Source organism: Eubalaena glacialis, chromosome 10 (assembly GCF_028564815.1).
Source record: "Eubalaena glacialis isolate mEubGla1 chromosome 10, mEubGla1.1.hap2.+ XY, whole genome shotgun sequence".
In the NCBI taxonomy this organism is placed as follows: domain Eukaryota; kingdom Metazoa; phylum Chordata; class Mammalia; order Artiodactyla; family Balaenidae; genus Eubalaena; species Eubalaena glacialis.
In genome coordinates, this window is record NC_083725.1 from 115,888,904 (window position 1) to 115,907,430 (window position 18,527).

Consider the following 18,527-nt stretch of genomic DNA (forward strand, 5'->3'; position numbering starts at 1 on the left):
TAACTGTGAGGCGGAGGTGTCAGGAGGGATTGTGTGGTCTGAGCTTATACACTTAAGTAACTTCAGGTTAGAGCCCCTCTCCTCAAGGGGAAAAAGAAAAAAAGCTCAAACACACGGACGTGCCAAATTTTACATTCAATTTCAGGGGACTCAGACACGCAGAAGCTCATCTCGACCTCGGTAGCAGTCACAGGGCTCAAGTTAAAAAACCCAATCCAAGGAACGCGGGAAGGCAGAGTGTGCAGACAATACTAGTTGTAGGGGTTGGGAGGAGGCTGGACTGTGGAGCTGGGGGGTCTCAGGAGGAGAACACGCTCGTCGTTCAACACCTGATGGAGCCACGACCCCAGGGAGTTCACTAGGAGGACGCCTACTGGAGCGGTGGGCGCTGCCGACGGAAAGTCCGTGAGGCAGTGATTGTCCCGTGATTGAGGGTGTGCAAGCGGAGGGAAGCCGGGGAGGGGCTTTTCTGCGTCGGCGATACTGGCTTAGATGGCCCCTAGATCCTTAAAGTTCTGTGATACCATCTTCCCCAGAACGGGTCGCACAGTACTTTGAGGCGCGCATGCGCATTTGGGCGACCTGCTCAAAGACTGCCCCCACGGCCCGAGGCTGCCGCGACTGCGCAGTCGGGCTCCGATCCCGGCTTTCCCATGAGCCTTTGGGGCAGGTTCCGAGGCAAGCGACGGAAGTAGCCGCTCTTGGTTTCCGGCAATACGACACCGGCTATCGGGCGACCCGGAAGTGTTCCCATTTTGCGTTGTCGGGGCTCGGCGGCAGCCGGGCTCGGGGTGGACACACTACCATGGGGTCGTCAAAGAAGCACCGTGGGGAGAAGGAGGCGGCCGGGACCACGGCAGCGGCCGGCACCGGGGGCGCCGCCGAGCAGCCGCCTCGGCACCGGGAGCACAAAAAACACAAGCACCGGAGTAGCGGCGGCGGCAGCAGCGGCGGCGAACGACGGAAGCGAAGCCGAGAGCGTGGGAGCGAGCGCGGGAGCGGGCGGCGCGGGGCCGAAGCTGAGGCCCGCAGCGGCGCGCACGGGCGGGAGCGCAGCCAGACAGAGCCCTGCGAGCGGCGGGTGAAGCGGGAGAAGCGGGAGGACGGCTACGAGGCCGGTGAGGGGCGGGGCCTGTGCAGGGGGCGGGGCGACGGGGGTTGTCGGGGGAGGGGTGGGCTCTGGGTATGGAGGCCGAGCACACCAGGCCGAGGCATCGCCAGGCTCTTTTCGTCAGTACTTTAAAGGGTCTTCCTATGGTTATTTGGGATGAAAGGTTGTCTTTCTCTGCTAAACTCCGTGAGGATAGAAATTTTCTGTTTTCCTCAATTGGCATATCTCAGGCCCTCCCTGAGTGTGTTGAATGAGTGAATGAAGTGGTGCCAGCACGTGCAGAGACAAGAAGAAACCTGGTATTGCGCAAGTTGTGTAGAGTTCACAGCAGAAACACGAGGCTGTGAGATAGGCTCTGTTAAGAAATTTGAACTTTGTCTTGAGAGTAGTAGAGAGTCATGAATTTGAGCTGAGGAGTGAGTTGATCATATTCATATTTCGCAAAGATTATTGTGTTGAGAACTGGGTCAAGAGCAGTGAAGACTGGAGGTGAGGTGAAAGCTGATGGTGGCCTGCACCAAGGCAGCAGCAGTGGGATGGAGAGGAGATTGGAAAGGTGTTTCAGAGGACGATGTGACAGAGCTTAGCACTTGGAAGAGGTCAGGAAGGAGAAGAAGGAATTGAGGATGCTCCTTGAATTTTGGCTTGAGCGATTAGGTGGGTGGGACTGCTGTCGACTGAACTTGAGGAGTTTGGAAGAGAAGCAGATTTTTGGAGGGAGACAATGAATTCACTTTTGGAGAGTGTTGCATTGGATGTGCATGGAGCAACCCAGCGTTTGGGCCAGATAGAGCAATTTGGGAATCATGAGAGTTTAGGTGGCAAATGAAGTTCCCTGAGAGACTGAGGAGTGAGAAGCCAGGGTTGGGAGTAGAACCTGAGAAATGCCAATGTTTTAGTAGTAGGCAGAGCAGGAGGCTAGAAAAAGGAGGTAGGCTATCCCCCAAAGCAGGAAAACCGTAGAATCTTGTGTCATGAGATCTGTGGGAGTGATCAACAATGTCACACACCACAGGAGGTCAGGCAAAAACCAGAGCTGAAAAAAATCCATGGGATTTCGAATTAAGGAAGCTGGTGACCTTGGAGAGAGCCTGGAAGGGTTGGGATTCAGGGTCCGGGTGGGATAAAAGGGAAAGAGGGAAAGAGGTAGGTTGTGAGGTGGGCCTGCCAGAAGGATGAGCACGTGGTGGCAGCTGGTTGGGGCAGCTCCACCTGATGGAGTCTGGCTGCTGTCTCTGGTGTTTGGTGAAGTTATTTGCTGTTTGTGAGGTGGGCGGAGGAGGTCCGAAATGCCCTTTTATCTCTGACCGCGATATCATCATAGAACAGGCACTAATAAGTGTGTTTCTTGATTGCACGAATTACACAGAGCACACAGTTATGCTGCCAAGCTGGTTCCTGCCCTGTGAGGAGAAACAGACCCAGAAATGACTGACCGTGCTATGCAGTGCAGGGGAGAGCAGTTCATGCTGGTCAATAATCGAATAGGACTCCACGAAGGAAGTGGCATTTCATTGTTGCATTCGGATAGGATTTTGTTAATCAGGGTGAGACCAGAGAGAGCAGTGCAGGTTGAAAATACAGAATATGCAAAAGTGAAGAGGCGGCAAAGTGAAGGACGTAGAAAGCTGGACCTTGTGGATCAGGAAAGGAAGGTGTGTGGAGAGGTGGCATTCTCAGAGCCTGGGACTCAGGTAGAAGGAGCTCCTGGGGAGGAGGAAGCAGGCCCAGGTGCTGGTGAGGGCCTCTCACCTTCGGCCCTGCAGCTGGAGCCAAGGCTGTGGCTGCAGGCCCTGTGTTCAGCTCCTGAGCCTTGCTGCTTCTTGTTCCAGCTGCCAGCTCCAAAGCAAGCTCAGGTGATGCCTCGTCACTCAGCATCGAGGAGACCAAGTAAGTACTGTCTCCTTTATGTTTCTGTGTTTTCTTACAAGCAGTTTCAGGGGCAGCTGTTTTGGGTGGCTTTCGCACAGTAACACGTTCTGATTGAAGTTGGAAGTTGCCACATAGATCATCTTAGCCAACCATTTGAGTTACAGAAGCGGACACTTAAGACCCAAGAGGAAGGATGGCATTTCACTGGTTAGAGGCAGGCCAGGCCTTCCGCCTGATTGGGAGGCCAGTGCTCTTCCCAGTGCTGGGTCAGGCTCTCGGTTTGGGACCCTTAGGACCACTCAGTCCCCTCGCGTTTTTACCCCTTCTGTCCAGGAGTGCATTCGGTGCTGCTCTTTCTTTGGCAGCTCCTAACACTTGTATCTCTTGCCCTCAGTAAACTCCGGGCAAAGTTGGGGCTGAAACCCTTGGAGGTCAATGCCGTCAAGAAGGGTGAGTGTGGGGCTGAGGGTGGGGGAAGGGAGGGCATTTGGGGCCAAGGAGAGAGGCCATCTGAAGGGGTCTTTGAAGAAAGTGGGCACAGGTTCAGCACCATTCAGCGGTCCTGTGTGTGTGCTGGCAGTGGGCGCGGGGCCCTCCTTGCTGTTGTGATGCGGATCTGGGACTCAGCTGCTGCTTGTAGTTTGAGCAATTGGCGTCGCATCCTCAGTCTGGCTGTCAGGTAGCATTAGATGGGCCGAGAGATGTGCACAGTTCCTGCAAACGGATCTGGGCTGTGCAGGTGCTGGTTTTTTTCATTTTGTTTTGTTTTTGAAGTATGATTAGAGGGGCTCTGGAAGGCATGGAGGGTCTCGTTGTGCTGTGGGGAGACATGGGAGGGTGGGGTCGCGTGGGAGTAGGGAGGCACGGATTCTTCCCCTACCCCTGGCCCCTCTGGCCCCCTGAGCTGGACGGGGGCAGCGTAAGTGGCTCCCTCCTCTCCCCACCAGCCTTGGGCAGGCATAGCCTCACGCCTGGGCCTCCCTTCCAGAGGCGGGCACCAAGGAGGAGCCCGTGACCGCCGATGTCATCAATCCCATGGCCTTGCGACAGCGAGAAGAGCTACGAGAGAAGCTGGCGGCTGCCAAAGAAAAGCGCCTCCTGAACCAAAAGCTGGGGTGAGGGTCCCAGCCAGGCAGGCAGGGGGAGGGCCCGAGGAGGCGCCAAGGAGCTCTGGAGTCGGGGTGGCGGGAGCAGGAGCTGGCTCCCAGAGCATCACTGTCTTCCCTCTTCAGGAAGATAAAGGCCCTGGGGGAGGACGACCCCTGGCTGGACGACACTGCAGCCTGGATCGAGAGGACCCGGCAGCTTCAGAAGGAGAAGGACTTGGCAGAGAGGAGGGTGAGGTGCTGGGAGCTGGGGTGTCGTTCAGTGCCTCTGGTGGCCTGACCGGCTGGTGAGGCAGAACGTGGACCCTGGGGAGGGGAAACTGGGCTCAGAGCAGTAGGAGTGGTCAGCAGTGCCTGCGCTGGATTTTCAGCAGCTTGCCTGCAAGTCCTGTGCTGTTTGCACTCACATTTAGTAAGGCCCTGCATCTTCTGCTGACCCTGAACAGCCTGAGGTCATAGGTCATCCCCCTCCCTGTCCCATAGGCCAAGCTGCTGGAGGAGATGGACCAAGAGTTTGGTGTCAGCACCCTGGTGGAGGAGGAGTTCGGGCAGAGGCGGCAGGTGAAGCTGCAGCAGCTGGGGGGTGGCGGTGGGGTTGAGCCCGGGGGTGGTGGTGGGGTGCTGGGATCCCAGGGCTTGGTGGGTCGGGCTCCTCACCCGGCTGGACCTTCTGCCTCCCTTCTAGGACCTGTACAGTGCCCGGGACCTGCAGGGCCTCACTGTGGAGCATGCCATTGACTCCTTCCAAGAAGGGGAGACTGTCATCCTCACCCTCAAGGACAAAGGTGGGTTGACCGGGGGTGCTCTGGCTGGGGCCACAGGCACTGCTGAGTTGAGGGCGAGCGTGACCGGCCACTGCTTCCACCCTGGCTCCAGGAGTGCTGCAGGAGGAGGAGGATGTGCTGGTGAACGTGAACCTGCTGGATAAGGAGCGGGCAGAGAAGAACGTGGAGCTGCGCAAGAAAAAGCCTGACTACCTGCCGTACGCAGAGGACGAGAGCGTGGATGACTTGGCACAGGCAGGCCGGCAGCGTGGGCTCCGGGCGGAGACGGTGGCTCTGTGGCTTTTCAGGAGCCGGGTTGGGTCCTAACCTGTACTTGTTGTCTTGCAGCAAAAACCCCGCTCTGTCCTGTCCAAGTACGATGAGGAGCTCGAGGGCGAGCGGCTGCAGTCCTTCCGTCTGGAGCAGGGCGGCGTGGCCGATGGCCTCCGGGAACGGGAGCTGGAAGAGATCCGGGCCAAGCTGCGGCTGCAGGCTCAGTCCCTGAGCGCAGCCGGGCCCCGGCTCGCCTCCGAGTACCTCACGCCCGAGGAGATGGTGAGCCCCGAGGCCTCCACCCGCACTTATGACTAGGGTGGTGACCCTCCCTCCCCTTGGAGGTCACAGGCTGCCAGAATGAGCTAAGGAGGGGGATCAGGTGATCGCGTGGTGCTTGGTCCCTGTGGATGTGCAGTAATTGGCAGCCCCGAGGAGGAGCTGTGGGCAGGCAGTTGGTGTAGACAGAACAAGGACCGTGAGCCAGGCGGCCCTGAGTTGGTGTTCAGACCCTGCTGCTTAGCCAGCCTGTGCCTGGGGTGAGTGACGTAAGTACCAGGCGCCCCGTCTGAAACGGGGATGGCGGGAGCCAGCTCTTGGGGGCTGATACAAGGATTGGTGGTGATCTGGTAAGTGGTCGTTTTATAGCTGCACGCGGCCGTCGCCTTTGGGATGGCCGTGTGAACTCGCAGGCAGACCGCTGGCTCAGTGGGTTGCTTGGCTCTGTGGTTATGAGCAAGACTCTGGAGCCAGACTCCCGGGATTCACAATCCCGGCTCTCCTGCTTAGGAGCTAGGTGACTTTGGACAAGATACATAATCTCTCTGAGCCTCGGTTTTCCTCATCTCACGGGCGGGAGAATAATCGCCCACACCGCATGTCTTGCCCACGTACGTGAACTACGTAGGACCACAGCCGGCGCAGAGTAACGCTAAGGCAGCGTTCGCTCTCGTGGGCTTGTGCTGCCTGCCTTCCCCCCACCGCCACCCCGACCTTCACGTTTCCCTTTTCCTCTCTCCCCTTCAGGTGACCTTTAAAAAGACCAAGCGGAGGATGAAGAAGATCCGCAAGAAGGAGAAGGAGGTGGTAATACAGGCTGATGACCTGCTGCCCCTTGGGGACCAGACTCAAGATGAGGACTTCGGTTCCAGGTGGGCGTGGGGACAGGGGTCGGTGTTGGCGCTGAGCCAGCCCCGGGGCCAGGGCTCACGCAGAGGCCTCTCCTCACAGACTGCGGGGCCGGGGTCGGCGCCGAGTGCCCCAGGCAGACGAGGAGGCCCAGGAGGAGGGGGAGAAGGAGCCTGTGTCTCAGCCCTTGCAGTCAGATGACACCCGCGTGGAGAACATGGACATCAGCGATGAGGGTGAGGGCCCAGCCAGACCGTTACGGGGGGTGGGCGGGCAGAGGGGGAGTTGGGGGCAGGGGCGGAAAAGCAGGGACAGGAGCCCAGGGCCCCTGGAAGTGATGTGAGCCGGCGTCTCCCGTGTTTCCACCAGAGGAGGGCAGAGCACCATGGTCTGAGTCACCCGAGGTGCTGGAGGAGGATGAGGCGGAGCTGGAGCTGCAGAAGCAGCTGGAGAAGGGGCGCCGCCTGCGGCAGCTACAGCAGCTGCGGGACAGCGGTGAGAAGGTAGGGGGGCTCCTGAGGCGTGGGCGGGCGCTGGGCCCTTCGGTGACAGGTGTGTCTGTAGTGGCCTGTCCTTAGGAGCACGTGCTCCCGCGCCATCGTAGGCAGCACCCGCATTTCAATTTGCATCCTCTTTTTTGTTTCATATGGTGTTGTTGGTAGATTTCTAGGTTTCTGCAGCGTTTTCACTAGGGGATGCTTTAGTGGTTGGATCTTTTCCTCCCTTCTTTCCTTCTGGAGTGTGTATTGCATGCCTTACCGTGCGTGAGGCATTGTCCCAGGGCTGGGGAGTCATTGGAGAACAGGACAGCCAAGGGCCCCTATGCCTTTCACGAAGGCAGAAGTGGCGGTGAACTTGTGAACACGAGCAAACAGTAATTTCTGATAGTGACTAGAGCTGAGCAGGCGAGACAGGAGTCACCGGAGGGTTGGTTTCTTGGTTCAGGTGTTCAGGGAAGACCTTTCAAGGGGTGACATTTGAGCTGAGACTGAAATGACACAAAGGAGCCGATCTTGCACAGATTCAGTGTGGAGGTAGCGTAGACAGACGTTCAGGCCTTGGGGACAGCAGATGTCCTTTGGATAGATGACCTTAGAATGTTGGAGGACCAGGTAGGCTGGAGCAGAGTGAAGGGCTGGTGGTGTGAGCTGAGGCGGAGAGGTCAGCGGGGCCTTGAGGCCGTGGTCATCACTGACCCTCATGGGGCACTGACACGTGCCGGGCACTGCTTAAGTGCTTTATGTGCTGCTTCATTTAATTCTCACCGCAACACCCTATGAGGAAGGTTCTGTTATCTCCATTTTATAGATGAGGAAACTGAGGCACAGAGGCGTTAGGCAAGTTGCCCAAGGTTACATGACTGGTAAGTGGCCGAGCTGGGATTTGCACAGCTTGACTCCAGAGCCCACACTTGTAACCCTGTACCTCCCACCGAGGGAGAAAGTGGGGCTGGAGACAGAGGCTGCAGCAGCGAACCTGGGGTGCCTACCGTGTGGGGTAGCGTAGGAGGGGAACCACAAGAGTGAGGCCTCCCTGAAGCCGAGGAGGGGTTTCGAGGAGAGGGAGGGCGGCGTCATCTAACACTGCTGAGGGGCAGGTCAGATTTGGCACCAGTGGAGACAGTGCCCTGGCAGAGACAGTAGCTTCTAGAGGATTGAGGAGAGATGGGACTCAAGGAGGTGAGGGCAGCAGCTTGGGATGATTCCTCAGCGCAGGAGCATGAGCGCTTTTTGTTAAGGGGCCAGAGAGTAAACGTCTGAGGCTTAGATCTCGGCAGCAGCTGCTCAGGTGTTCTGCCTGCTCTGCCAGTGTAGCCAGTGGGCATGGCTGCGCGCCAGTACAGCTTGCTTTACGAGGACAGGCGGTGGGCCCCAGTTTGCCCAACCCCACTCTAATAGAGGACGGGGAAATGGGGCAATAGCTGAAGGGGGCGCGAGTTGAGGCAAGTTTTTCTCTTTCATAGTTAATGCGGAATAGCATTAATATTTAAAAATTATGTGCGAGTGTCCCAGAGTCTACGGCTGAAAGGATTGTAAAGGTTATGTGGCCCAGTGGGATTAATCACGATTGGGTTTTCTACTGGCTGGGCCATTTACTGAGATGGGGAAGACTAGGGGAGGAACAGGTGTGGGGAAGAAAAGCAAGTGTTTCCTTTTGGTTTAGTTAGCTTTGAGGTGCCTCCTTATTGGAGGTGATTGATATTGAATAGGCAGTTGGATATATGACTTTGAACTTCAGGGGAGAGGCTGAGATGAGAGATATAAGCATGGAAGTCTGGGTAGCTGGGATTTAAAACCAGAGGACTGGATGGAATCACCAGGAGAGTGAGTATAGATAAGGAAGAGAACGTCGGGCTCCAAGCGAGGAGGGTAAAGAGGCGAGGGTGCTGTCCTGGAAGCCATGTGAAGAAAGGTCTGGAGTGGAAGCGTGTGAGCAGCTGTGGCGCATGCTCCGGAGAGTTTGGATATCAGGAGAACGGGAACTGACCTTGGGATGGGGCAGCACGTAGGTCACTGATGCTCCCATCTTAAGGTCAGCTCTGTGGGGTGGTGGGAAATGGGGACCAGATCATGCAGGCTTTAACAAGGTTGCTGGACACAAGATTAATAGATGCAAGTTGATTGTGTTTCTGTACACCAGCAATAGGTAGAAAATGTAATTTTAAAAAAGATACCATTTATGAAAGCAATATAGGTGGTGAAGTAATGTGGATAAGCAAGAGAAGGCAATGTGGGAAAGGAGTAATCAGCATAGCAACAAAATAAAAAGGAATGAATGATTTGTAAGATCTATATGGGGAAGATTATAGTCCATTTTCGAAAAGCATTAAACAAGATGTGTTGTTTTAGTTACCGAGGGCTACCATAACAGAATACTACAGGCCGGGTGGCTTAAACAACAGCAATTTATTCTAACACTTCTGGAGGCTGGAAGTCCAAGATCAAGGTGTTGGCAGGTTTGCTGTCTCTTCAGGCCTCTCTCCTTGCCTTGCAGATAGCTATCTTCTCACTGTGTCCTCACATGGCCTTTGTGTGTTAACTCCCTGACATCTTTCCTTCTTATAAGGACACTAGCCTATTGGATTAGGGCCTACTCTTATGACCTCGTTTGACCTTTATTATCTCCTTAAAGGCCCTGTCTCCAAATACAGCCACACTGGAGATGAGGGTTTCAACATACAAATTTTGGGGGGACACATTTCAGTCCATAACAACCATGTTAGTGGATACCACTAATATTGTAAAGATGTCTATCTCCTCGAATTAATTTATAGATTAAATGCTGTTCCAACAGAAATCCCAATAGAGATTTTTGTGGAAGCTGGCAAGGTGATTCTAAAATTTACATGGAAGATCAAAGGGACCGAAATAGCCAAGACGCTTTGGAATAATAACGTGGTGGGATTTGCTGTAACAGATATCAAGTCTTTTTAGAAAGTTGTAATTGAAGCAGCATGATATTGGCGTAAGTGTGGACTAACAGGGCTGAGATGGAACACAGGGACCCAGAAGCAGACTACTGCGCTAGGACACGTGGTGCCCCAGCGTGAAAGGTGCTCAGCTCAACAAGTGGTGGTGGGGCAATCAGTTACCTATTTGGAAAAATGTGAAATTGGGTTTGTACTTCACACCTTATGCAAATTCACTTAGATTAAGAACTTAAAAGTAAAAACTTGGGCTTCCCTGGTGGCGCAGTGGTTGAGAGTCTGCCTGCCAGTGCAGGGGACACGGGTTCGAGCCCTGGTCCGGGAAGATCCCACATGCCGCGGAGCAACTAGGCCCGTGAGCCACAATTACTGAGCCTGCGCGTCTGGAGCCTGTGCTCCGCAACAAGAGAGGCTGCGATAGTGAGAGGCCCTCACACCGCGACGAAGAGTGGCCCCCACTTGCCGCAACTAGAGAAAGCCCTCGCACAGAAACGAAGACCCAACACAGCCATAAATAAATAAAATAAATTAAAAAAAAAAAAGTAAAAACTTAATATTTGAGGCCAAAGTAAAAAAATTACATTTATGACTTCGTGGTAGAGATTCTTTTTTCTTTTTTTTATTGTGTTAAAATATACTTAAGGTTTACCATCTTACCCATTTTTAGGTGTATGGTCTGTGGTATTAAGTATATTCACCTTGTGTGCAGCCGTCACCGCCATCCATCCCCATAACTCTTCTCACCTTGTAAAACTGAAAGTCTGTCCCCATTAAACACTAACTCCCCATTCTCCCCTCCCCCCAGCTTCTGGCAACCACCATTCCACTGTCTGTCTCTATGACCTTGACTCCTCTAGGGACCTCCTATAAGTAGAATCATAGAGTATTTGTTTTTATGTGACTGGATTATTTCAAGAGAAAGATTTCTTACAATATAAATATAAAGCATAAACCATGAAGAAGAAAACAAACATTTTACTTAGAAATTAAATTTTTTAATTTTTTTTTAAAATTCACATTTATTTTTGGCTGCATTGGGTCTTTGTTGGTGCACATGGGCTTTTTCTAGTTGTGGTGAGCAGTGGCTACTCTTTGTTGTGGTGCATGGGCTTCTCATTGCGGTGGCTTCTCTTGTTGCGGAGCACGGGCTCTAGGCGTGCGGGCTTCAGTAGTTGTGGCACGTGGGCTCAGTAGTTGTGGCTCGTGGGCTCTAGAGCACAAGCTCAGTAGTTGTGGCACACGGGCTTAGTTGCTCCGTGGCATGTGGGATCTTCCCGGATCAGGGCTTGAACCCATGTCCCCTGCATTGGCAGGTGGATTCTTAACCACTGTGCCACCAAGGAGGCCCCTTAATTTTAATTTTAAAACTTAGTTTTATTTAAAATACATTATGAAGGAGAATTCCCTGGCGTCCAGTGGTTAAGACTCCGCGCTTCCACTGCAGGGGGCATGGGTCCCATCCCTGGTCGGGGAACTAAGATCCCGCATGCCTCGACACGTGGCCAGGAAAGAAGAAAAACGACATCATAAAGAATGTAAGAAGACAGGCCAAAAGGAGAAGATATTTGTCCATATGCAGAATGGCATTCAGATAATTAGAAGGATAAATGGCCACTAAAATACCCCGCGAGGCCCAACCTCAGTAGTGATCAAGGAAAGGTGAGCTGAAACAATGACAGACTGTGTCACACCCGCATCATTTGGCAAAAATGTCAGTCTGACAACATCAAGTGTCAGTGAGGATGTGGAGCAGCCAGAATTCTTAGCCACACTTTTCATGGACGTGTAAACGAGTCTAATCAGTGGGAAGACACTGACGAACCTTGCAGAATGAAAGTGAGTTTGTTCCGTGCGGCTCAGCGGTCCACACTCTCACGTGTGCCCCAGAGAAATGCTTGTGTCAGATTGCTTCAGCTGCGTTACTCGTGGTAACAGAAAAAGAACATCCTTGGTGCACTAGATAACTAAATTGAGGTATCATGTCATGGAATATGATTCTGTAGTTAAAAGCTAATGAACTATAGCTGCTCGTGTCAAGATTAACCTTAAAATATATATATATATTTATATATATATAAAAACAAGTCATAGTAGAATCATACAGTACGATTCAGATTGCGTAATGTTTGAAAAATGCACAACAAAATAACAGACTGTTCGTGGATAGGTCTTTATATGGTAAAACTATAAAGGAAAGCCAGTGAATCATGACCACAGATATATGGAGAAGAGACCCTTGGGGTTAATAATGTTTCTCAGCCAGGTGATGGGGACATGGGTGTTTGTTTGGTGGTTGTTATTTTTAAAAATATGCATATGTTATAAATAACTCTTTTATGTGTAGGATGACATTCATTTAAAAATGTAACATAATAAAATGGAAGGAAAAGGGTTGCAAAAGTGGACATGGAGACTAGAAACTTCTCGGAGGAGTTTGCTGTCAAGGGGCAGAGCAGGAGGGCTGCGGTATTGAAGGAGGAGTTTTTTTTTTTTTAATTTATTTTTGGCTGTGTTGGGTTTTTGTTGCTGCGCGCGGGCTTTCTCTGGTTGTGGCGAGCGGGGGCTATTGTTCGTTGTGGTGCGCGGGCTTCTCATTGCGGGGGCTTCTCGTTGCGGAGCACGGGCTCTCGGTGCACAGGCTCAGTAGTTGTGGCTCGTGGGCTCTAGAGCGCAGGCTCAGTAGTTGTGGCACACGGGCTTAAGTTGCCCCGCGGCATGTGGGATCTTCCCAGACCAGGGTTCGAACCCGTGTCCCCTAGCATTAGCAGGCGGATTCTTAACCACTGCGCCACCAGGGAAGTCCAAGGAGGAGTTTTTAAAAGAGGGGAGAGGGACTTCCCTGGCGGTCCAGTGGTTAAGACTCCGCGCTTCCACTGCGGGGGGCGTGGGTTCGATCCCTGGTCGGGGAACTAAGATCCCACATGCCGCGCAGCCAAAAATAAAAGAAGGGAGATCCTAGGTCATCCCCGTGTGCTTGTGGGAATGACACGGTAGAGGGGACAGTGAGTGCAGTCAGCAGGGGGGTGGTGTCAGGAGCAGAGTTCTGAGGGCCCTCGGAGCTGTGCCAGGCAGGGTGGAGCAGGCCCGGGCATCTGCTGTGATGGGAGGGCAGGCAGGGTGGGTGGGTGGTAGATTCTGTGCCTGAAGTAGGTGGAAGATCCACAGAGCATCTAGCCTGCAGCCTCAGGGACGAGGTTCCGGGAGGACGGATGTTTACTCCGAGTCCTAAAACTGGAGTTTCTCAGGTGAAGAGTGGGTGGCGGAGGAGTGGCGGGAGAGGCCCTGGCGCTGTGCTCCAGGCCCTGGAGGGAGGCGTGCGTGTGAGGCTGCAGGAGTGAGCTGAGGGGCTCTGGAGAAGGGTCGGCACAGGCCCGGTCATGAAGGGCCGTGTGGGATGTTGGATATTAATTCAAAGGGCAGTGGGAAGCCATTGACGACTTTGGAGGAGGGAAGCGAGCCAGTGAGATCAGTGCGGAGTGCAGAGCAGACCGGGGGTCAGGGAGGAGTAGAGACCGGTCTGGTCTGCCGTGGGCAGTGGGAATGGCTTGTCATACTGCCACCAGGGAGGGTCTTGGGTTCCTGGGTCTCTGTGGCACCACCCCAGAAACTTCCGGGTTTGCCCACAGCCACTCCCTCCCTCAGGTGGTGGAGATCGTCAGGAGGCTGGAGTCTCGCCAACGGGGCTGGGAAGAGGAGGAGGATCCGGAGCGGAAGGGGACCATCGTGTTCAACGCCACGTCCGAGTTCTGCCGCACTCTGGGGGAGATCCCCACCTACGGGCTGGCCGGCAACCGGGAGGAGCAGGAAGAGCTCATGGTGGGTCCTCGGCAGCCCACCGCCCACGCGCTCCCCTGGCCTGCTCTGCTCTTGGGGGGCGGTGGGGGGGGCGGCGTGGGCAGCAGTGTCGGCCCTGCCGGTCCTCAGTGATGAGCCCCGGTGCGCTGGTGGGATGGGCCGGCTGAGGGCTGGGCCGCCTGGGCTGAGCCTGATCTGTCCTCTAGGACTTTGAACGGGACGAGGAGCGATCGGCCAATGGTGGCTCCGAATCCGACGGGGAGGAGAACATTGGCTGGAGCACAGTCAACCTGGATGAGGAGAAGCAGCAGCAAGATGTGAGGACAGGGAGGAACGGGGCTGGGGGCCGGGAGGACACAAGAGCGGAGACCCCGCTGCCTTGGGGTCAGGAGCTGGGCTGGAGGCCCAGCTCTGTGCTTCCTAGCCGTGGGGCCTCCACGTCTCAGAGCCTTGGTCTCCTCACGCATAAATGGAGTGTATAAACCTCACGGGGTTATTGTGGATTAAATGAGACGTCTTGTCGTGCAGGGCCCGGTGCATAGAAAGGTCCACAGTCCAGTGGGGGGGTGACTGTTGGGTTCGAGGGTCAGAAGAGCCCGTGTGGCCTGCTTACCACCCCCATCATTCTGTGCCACCCCCAGTTCTCCGCCTCCTCCACCACCATCCTGGACGAGGAGCCCATCGTGAATAGAGGGCTGGCAGCCGCCCTGCTCCTGTGTCAGAACAAAGGTAAGGGGCTCGGGGCAGCCTTGCTGGGGCCTGGGTGCTGTGGCGGGAAGGGCAGGCGAGGCAGGTGCTGGCGCAGTTTTCCCTGGTCCCCTCTGCTGCCTCTTTCTCGTTTCTGATGCTGTGAGCCACTCCTTCCCCTGCGCCCTGGTTCCGGGGCAGTCACAGTAACGGCTGGCCTTTCTGTGCTGCATCACCCCATTTTCAATGCCCGTGCTCACGTATTCCCCTGCAAAGCATCCTTTGAGGCTCGGTGTCTCCTCTGGGGAGGAGTGTGGGGAGCTTAAACAGTCTAGGCTGTGGCACAGAGGCCTTGGCATTAGGATCCCAGTCCTGCCTTTTACTTGGCCAGTGGCCCCTGACAAGGACCTGACTCCTGTCTCCGTTTCCTCTGTCTACACAATGGGCCTGATGTCCGTCCACTCCCACAGCACAGCTCTGAGGGTCTCCCAGTGGCCCCGTGCTGTTGGCGGGTGCTGGGCAGCCTGGAGTCTCATAACCCCTGTCCTCAGGGCTGCTGGAGACAACGGTGCAGAAGGTGGCCCGGGTGAAGGCGCCCAACAAGTCCCTACCGTCAGCCGTGTACTGCATCGAGGACAAGATGTGAGTGGGGCGCCTGCCGGGGCCGCGCTGCCTGGAGCCCGGGCCGGGGGGCAGCGGCTCACACTGAATCCCCGTCTGTCTCGGGCAGGGCCATCGATGACAAGTACAGCCGGCGGGAGGAGTACCGAGGCTTCACCCAGGACTTCAAGGAGAAGGACGGCTACAAGCCTGATGTCAAGATCGAGTACGTGGACGAGACGGGCCGGAAACTCACTCCCAAGGAGGTGAGCGGGGCCTCTGAGGCGGGGCCGCGAGGCAGAGCCGCGCCCCGGGGTCTGGGCCGGGGGGCTGGTGTTGTCTGTGTCTCTGGCAGGCACGGTGGTCCCCCTCGCAGGCCTGGCGGGAGGGTGCCTTTGCCCGCCTGCCCCCTCAGAGGCTCGCCCTGGCCTGACCCCTCACTCTCACCACCGGCGGCCCTCGCAGGGCAGCCGACCCTCCCGCCTTTTCTTTGTCTTCCACCCGCCAGTGCTCTTCCCCACACGCTCCCTGGGTGTGCTGCCCCCTCGCTCCAGCCCCAGCCCCGGTGCCCCGACGAAGTCCATCCCTCCCGCTCTGCTGGGGGCCCCAGAGGGTGCCGGGGCCGCTGGCCTTCTCCCATCCCCTCCCAGCCACCCCGCCCCACCCCGGGCCTAGCGCTGGGTTGGGTGAGCCGCTGCCCCTCCCCTGCCCCGTGCAGCTTGGGCGGCTCCAACACGGTGCTGCCCCCCGTCGCAGGCTTTCCGGCAGCTGTCCCACCGCTTCCACGGGAAGGGCTCGGGCAAGATGAAGACGGAGCGGCGGATGAAGAAGCTGGACGAGGAGGCGGTGGGTGCCCGCGGGGTCGCGGGGGTGGCCTCGGGACGCGTGGCGGGCGGCTGAGGCGCCGAGGCCAGCTCGCACCTGTGTTGACCGGCCCTGCCCCCGCAGCTCCTGAAGAAGATGAGCTCCAGCGACACGCCCCTGGGCACCGTGGCGTTGCTCCAGGAGAAGCAGAAGGCCCAGAAGACACCGTACATCGTGCTCAGCGGCAGTGGCAAGAGCATGAATGCGTGAGTGGGGAGGCGGGGCGGGCACAGGGCCTCGCGGTGCACGCGTGGGGTCGGGGAGGCGCGCAGCCGCTCTGCAGCCTCACGCCCCTCTTCTCTCCGCAGGAACACCATTACCAAGTGAAGCCGACCTCCCTTCTGATCCCCTCCCGACTTTAATATTAAATAAAGTTCCCTCCTTATTTTTTTCCCCCCTGGTCATGGTGCAGATTCCAGGGTTAGACCTGGGAGGAGGGCAGGTGGATGAGCATCGGCGACACTGCCCTCAGGCTCCGTCACCACCTTTGTGACCTCAGGCAAGTCACTGAACCTCTCTGGGCTTTAATTCTGCCATTTGTACCATCAAGACACCTCTGCTTCATAGGATGTCTTGTGACAATTAAATGAACTCGCTCATTCATTCACCTGCAATGCGAAGGTGAGCGAGATCCCTCAGAGGTGGCTTAGAGTGATGGCCTCTGCCAGGTGAGACCTGGTCATAGGTGACACAGATAACTGAACGGAGATGCAGGGAGAAAGCTAGCCTGGATCCTCTAAGGCGATTCTCCAGCTTACCCTGGGCCCCAGCCAGCTAAAGAGAAGCCAGCTGGTTCATTTTCTCACCCCCTCCCCTGGCCGCCTGGTGTGGTTGCACGGGTCCAGGCCGTCTGTTGAAGGCCGTGCCTTATCCTGTGCAAGGCTAGCTTTTGGGTAAGAAGTGGAAGGTGTTTTAGAGGCTCAGTCACCCTGGTCTCTCCCAGTCTCCAGAGCCACAAGTGGCACTGCCCTCCCTGGCCAGGACGGGTGGGGCAGGGACCGGGGGCAGCGCAGGGCGGAGGTGCTACCCGAGGCTGCTCCGCGATCCGGTACCGCCTTGGTGTGTGTGGAGCGAGAGGCTGAGAGTTCCTCGGAGCGCCTCCTGGGAGCCGTGTCCAGTTAAGCAGGGAAGAACTCTGTGAGGGACGAGCAAGAGCCTGAATCAAGGGAAAGGTGACAGCTGGCTCCCATGGGAGTCCGACCAAACCAGCGCCCACCCCGACGTACACCCGGATGCTTTCCAGACGCTTCACGGAATTTTTTTTTTTTAATGAAACAAAAGAGTGGATAACCTTAGGGTGAGAGAAATGTAAGCAAGGGACAAAAATACAGTTGCTTAACACGTTGCCTTTGATGACAGTTCTTGCGTGCCAGACCCACCAAGCACCAGCTCCTCGTGCTTTCTTGCGCTCATCTCGTTTTGAGGTCTGATTCTGATTTAATTTTCATCTGGGCTGCTTCCTCACGGAGGGTCCCCATAGGATGTCTAGCCCAGATCTGGGATTTGGGGAGTCTCGGTCCATTTCTCCCGGAAGCCTCTGAGGCACGTCCGGTGTTATGGACGGGCAGTCCAGTGTCCCTGGTGGCATAGCACCAGCTCTGGCCGAGCTCTTGTCGAAGCTCACACCGTACGCTCTGCAGCCTGTTAGGAGGCCGTCACCATCATCAGAGCCAGAAACGACCAAGGCCTAAAGCAACGGTGGACCAGGGTCAAATTGACCAGGTTTGGCCCAGGATGCCTCCCAACACTGACCCTGTGACTGAGGAGACAGTAAATAGTGAACCAGCGACTAGGAGGGGCTTCCAGGGACTCTCAGGGGCCTCTCCAGGAAGCCTCCCTGGTTGGCCGTCTGCTTCCTCTCTGAGACATCCTGTGGCCTCTGGTCCCCAGGCCCCGTGCTTGCCCTTCCCTGCCCTAATGCACGCTAGTCCCCTCCCCAGGCTGTGCTTGCCCCTGCCGGGGGCTTGGTAGCAGCAAGGCATCAGTTCAGCTCCCTGGAGGTGGGAGGGGCTGGGGGCCACCAAATCTGTTGAGGCCTGAGCCCCCAGCGCAGGCGGAACCCAGGGAGAAGGTGGGGCCCTGCCAGCAACACTTGCCCCCTGAGGAACTGCAGGCAGTGATGCCTCCGCACAGGCTGGTGTGAGGGTCACTGAGGTCTTAGCCAGGGCCTGGGGGCGAGCTGGCTGGGGCACTAACTCATCTGGACTGCTTTTCCATTTACAAGCTGTCTGACCTCGGGCGAATTACCACTGAGTCCGTGTTTCATCTCAGACTTCCAGGGCTGGTGTAAAGCAGAGTTAAGAGCGTTCATCCTTTCATTACTTCAGCAAATGTTTACTGAGCATCAGGGCTGCTGGGCCTGAGGATAAGGAGCAGGGACAGACTGGCTGCCTGGGCCCGTGAGGGTCTGATGGGTGAGCAGCCGTCGAGCAAGGACACCACCAGATGTGAAGGGGATGGGAGGGAGTCCATGCCCTTCCACGTGACACAAGGCCTTCAAAGGGGCTCAGGGAGCCCAGCTTTAATTTACAGAAGCCCATACATCTGCCTCTCTGCCACCAGCCCACGTGGCACCCTCACCAAGGCACAAAGGCCTGCCCAGGACCCCTTCGCCACTCCGTGCCGCTTCATTCCCTGGCCAGCCCCCAAGAAGGCCCTTTCTTCTGGGCCTGGTGATGGGAACCTCGGCCCAAAAGCCGATTATCCGAAGTGGGTGTGGCCTGCAAGTGAAACGGGCAGGATGGGTCCCCTCCTCACTCAGGTGGTCCTTCTCCCTCTGAGCTGTGCCCACACCCTGCCCAGGTCCACTGAACACCTTCAAGCCCCAGCAGCCATACCCAGGCTGTGGCTCCTGTCAGCTCATGGTCCAGTTCTGTGTTTCCCCGCAGGACCGAGAAGCT

At 56.1% G+C, this 18,527-nt stretch overlaps 1 protein-coding gene across 1 annotated transcript; it reads left to right on the forward strand.

Moving 5' to 3' along the window:
- Positions 1–736: 736 nt before the first annotated feature.
- SART1 (spliceosome associated factor 1, recruiter of U4/U6.U5 tri-snRNP) lies at positions 737–16,972 on the forward strand. The gene is made up of 20 exons (XM_061202069.1): positions 737–1,118; positions 2,944–3,001; positions 3,378–3,433; positions 3,972–4,098; positions 4,216–4,321; positions 4,573–4,650; positions 4,775–4,874; positions 4,966–5,108; positions 5,202–5,408; positions 6,153–6,277; positions 6,357–6,490; positions 6,624–6,757; positions 13,324–13,497; positions 13,683–13,793; positions 14,118–14,205; positions 14,715–14,805; positions 14,894–15,029; positions 15,520–15,609; positions 15,712–15,833; positions 15,936–16,972. The coding sequence occupies exons 1-20, from the start codon at positions 806–808 to the stop codon at positions 15,952–15,954; spliced, it is 2,412 nt and encodes an 803-aa protein (XP_061058052.1). The 5' UTR covers positions 737–805; the 3' UTR covers positions 15,955–16,972.
- Positions 16,973–18,527: the final 1,555 nt, after the last annotated feature.

What these genes read in the sequence shown, in the direction of transcription:
- SART1 (XM_061202069.1), top strand. Translation starts at nt 806, where the DNA reads ATGGGGTCGTCAAAGAAGCACCGTGGGGAGAAGGAGGCGGCCGGGACC. An exon ending in AGGAGCAGGAAGAGCTCATG is followed by an intron (nt 13,498 to 13,682) that starts GTGGGTCCTCGG and finishes TCTGTCCTCTAG; the next exon opens with GACTTTGAACGGGACGAGGA. An exon ending in GCTCCTGTGTCAGAACAAAG is followed by an intron (nt 14,206 to 14,714) that starts GTAAGGGGCTCG and finishes CCCTGTCCTCAG; the next exon opens with GGCTGCTGGAGACAACGGTG.